General features: G+C 38.4%; 1 protein-coding gene across 1 annotated transcript; it reads right to left on the reverse strand.

Annotated features, from left to right (window-relative positions):
* Positions 1-831: 831 nt before the first annotated feature.
* On the reverse strand, positions 832-2,108 carry si:dkey-5n18.1 (uncharacterized protein LOC570444 homolog). The gene is made up of 2 exons (XM_060916083.1): positions 1,568-2,108; positions 832-1,158 (listed from the first exon to the last, which is right to left on the reverse strand). Exons 1-2 carry the CDS (start codon positions 2,036-2,038, stop codon positions 979-981), a joined length of 651 nt encoding a protein of 216 aa, XP_060772066.1. The 5' UTR covers positions 2,039-2,108; the 3' UTR covers positions 832-978.
* Between the last annotated feature and the right edge of the window lie 1,673 nt (positions 2,109-3,781).

Here is a 3,781-nt window from a genome sequence, read left to right on the forward strand (position 1 = left end):
GAGATAATGAGATGAGATAATGAGACATGTTTGTTGTGTTTTTGTTGTTTTTTGTTCTCTTTTTCCTCTCTAAGTAAAAATGTCCCCAAGGTTCACAAAGAGAGTCCCTACACCAAGAACAGTTATGCACTTACATTTACAGTGATATTAAGTTCTCAATATATTTAGATTATATTTTAAAAGTTAATTGTTGCCCACTTGTACATTATACATTTTTATAGCATTGGCAATAAAGCATTTCAAGCTTTAAGTATGAGTAATTGCTTTCTTGATCACTCCTTTACTAAAAACACCTACAAAATAAAACATACCACTGCTGCAGGCACCCCACCCCATGGGAGTCGTGCCCGTGGTGGTCATGGCCCCAAGGAGCCGTGGTGGGCGTCCCTTATTTTCATTTCTGAATGGTGGCAACCCTATTGTAGAGTGCTTTGGAGCAGAATGCAGCAGTAGCTGTGGTGGTTTGTATTGCTTCAATTCGAAGCACATGTTGGTGAGGAAGTCGTGCAAAATGTGTGCGGTTTGACATTCTCATCTATAATGTAATTTCAATGAAAAAACTGGGATGAATACAATGCTTTCTAGTACAAAGGCAGAGATAACTGGTTAGAGGCATGGAATGCACTTCAGTTTCAACGATCAGTGACTTGGCCTTAACTTTTATAAACAATTTAGCAATTGTATATGTGTAGGTATTCTGTGTATTTTCTGTTCCAGTTGTCTGTGTGTGATTGTCTTCTTGTCCTGTGAAATGTGTTGCCAAGGTCTCGACCTTGTAGATTAATCGCAGAATTAATTCCAGCAAGGGAACAAAAAATTCTTGGAACATCGTAACAAAGCTTTCCTTTATTTCAATGAAAAAACTGGGATGAATACAATGCTTTCTAGTACAAAGGCAGAGATAACTGGTTAGAGGCATGGAATGCACTTCAGTTTCAGCAAGCAAGCCAGTAAGCTGGAAAACTGTAACAGCATGTCTCAAAGCTCGTACAGCAAGTGGCCAGAAAAGGTGCTGAAGAGGTTCTGTGTATCCTTAAATGTGCTGTCACTCTTGTTCAGGCGCACATACACCCGATCACCATCTCTCAATTGCAACACTGCACTGTTGCTGGCCGTGTCGGTGTGAAGTGCGTCTACTGCCACAGCACTCGCCACAATCTACACACACACATACATATGCATGCATGCAAACAAAGTTATTCAATAAGTACCTAGTTACTTTAGTTGACATTTCTTTGTGAATCTTTGTTCATTGGTGATTTTGGACATGTCTCTTGTGTTCAGAGGAAAGGTGAATTTCATAAATGTAAATATATATATATATATATATATATATATATATATATATATATATATATATATATATATTACACTAAATGAAAATGCAGTTTTAGTCCATGTGATGTTACCTTTGTTTTCATATTTGCATTCATTCTTGAGTGGGTTAGTGTGTATGTTCAGTAATATTAATTATCATTATAATAACACAGTGAAGATGAGTTATATTGGGAATTTTAAAAATAAAATCAAAGCATGACACCCATTGCTAAGTAGGGGACAGAAATACCTTGTGGTCGTTGAGCACCAAGTCAGCCCTGACGCTAAGTCCATTCTTCACTATGTGGTAACTGAAGTGGTACACGCCAGCTAACTTGCATGTGAAAGTTCCAGTTGAGGAGTCATAGCGGTCACCCAAATTTGTCATCACTGTTCTGAACTTCAGAATGTCTTCTTTTCCGAAGTCTTCCTTCAGTGCTGCGTAAAAGGCCACTGGTCCCTTTGCAAGATATCCCTGCCCTTGAGGTCCAGGTGGTCCAGGAGGTCCTGCTTTTCCTGGTGGCCCTGCAGGACCCATAGGACCCCCTCCAGAAGAAGAGAGGGGAATGACCAGGCCATTTGCTCCCAGCTCGTGTGTGCTACTCTGGCCTTGGAAAGGGTCACACACAAGCCTACAGGATCCAGGCTGGGTCACCCCTTCAAAGCTTCTAAAAGTGAGTATGAGTACTGTTAGCAGTGCTGATGACCTAAGCCCAGCCATGTTGGTCCTACTAAATCAGAAAAATTAAAAGTAGCTAAACCCTGAACGCTTGGTTACAGTTACAGCTTGGATAAAGTGATTGGAGGAATCAGAATGGGAAGTGATATTAGACATTTCTGGATTCTGTGGCATCAGCAAAAATGGCATTGAGAAACTTCCTCATAAATCATATGCTGGTTTCTTTTGCAACACTAGACTTTCCAAAGAGCAGTATTTCCTATCAAAGTTTACTCAGGGTTCTGAGTAAAATGTGAACATTTTCCCTCCATTGTAAAGGTCAGGTACACATGCAGAGTTGACTTCTGTACAGAACATTAACCTGTGGTTTTGGTTTGAATAAGTAACGTTCATGCACCATAGACACCAAGCTTAACCATGCTGCTCCAGAAATGTCATAAAAGTGCTAGTGAAATAAAATACCCCATACATGTATGCACATACACACATGGTGACGCAAAGGAACCTTAAAAATACTTGCAAATGGCCAGCACAGTGTCATCACTGGTCAGTGTCACAATTGTTTTTTAGGTGCTCATCACAAATATTTAAAAGGCAACATCATACCTTGAGCATGAATTAGAAGGCCTAGCTAAATAATACCCCCCCCCCCCCCCCCCTTCCTCTACTAGACTGGTTTGTGGTGTAGAACAACAAGACCAAGTTAATAATAAATGTAATAATAAATCTTATCCCTCTCTACTGTTTTATGTCAAAACAGCATATTGTATTCTGCATCAGCTAATTGCTTAAAAATCATGCTTTGTTTTTTTCACTCTGTATGAAATATAAAATATAACAGCACATAATGTTTCAGTGGATAGAACAAATGTTTCAACTGAACATGTATATAATTGCGAAAATTAATCTTAGTTTTGCCTCTATAACAAACAAAACTAGGTTGTTCACTAATTAAGTGAATTTAAAGTTTATGTAATGAATAGTTCCTTCTTCTAAACAGTATTTTGAAAGAGCACTTTTCCAGAATGAGGTACTACAGGACAATTGTTTTGACTAAATGGATTTTGCCTGAAGAGAAGCTGTTCTTGGGGCATTAAAGCTCCCACAGGGATTCATTAAGAACGTAAATAAATTACAGTTTTAACCCAAGCACACACAGACCCATACATAAAATGATATTAAAGAGAGAGAGAGAGAGAGAGAGAGAATGAACGAACTGGAAAACTGTGTCTAATTATCTGTTTTTGAGGATGAGATCATAGACATTACTCACACATGAAATGACCATCCTGTATCAAAAGAAACTTGCTTATGTGCAGACAAAAGCTATCCCATGTTAATTTTTGGACTTTAATACTGTTTCTGTTAAGCTACATACAGAAGGTAAGATTTTAGAATTTCATGCTCCTTTGTACAAAAATATTACTGTGAGGCACATGCAGAAGAACATTTTATAACATGGGTTGTGCTGCATCCTCAACCATGGGGATTAATCTGAAGGCTGTGACAGGCAAGTAATTGGGCTTAGGAATGTAATGTCATGACACAGTGTCTTATGCATGATCCACCATTTTGTTTGGGTTAGTCAGTCAAGGCAAATAGCCAGTCTAGCCAGCTGATGAATTTTCACGCAAACTGAGTATTATGGTTGTTAGAGTCATTATGGTGGAAAGCATTGATTAAGCTAGAATAACTGTTACAGCTGCAGCCATGACAGCCATGATTAAAAAAAAAAAAAAATCTACAGTGATCATTTTAACTATTTACTGTGTGTGGAGTTGACAC

The sequence above is a fragment of the Neoarius graeffei genome, chromosome 3 (assembly GCF_027579695.1).
Source record: "Neoarius graeffei isolate fNeoGra1 chromosome 3, fNeoGra1.pri, whole genome shotgun sequence".
NCBI classification, from domain to species: domain Eukaryota; kingdom Metazoa; phylum Chordata; class Actinopteri; order Siluriformes; family Ariidae; genus Neoarius; species Neoarius graeffei.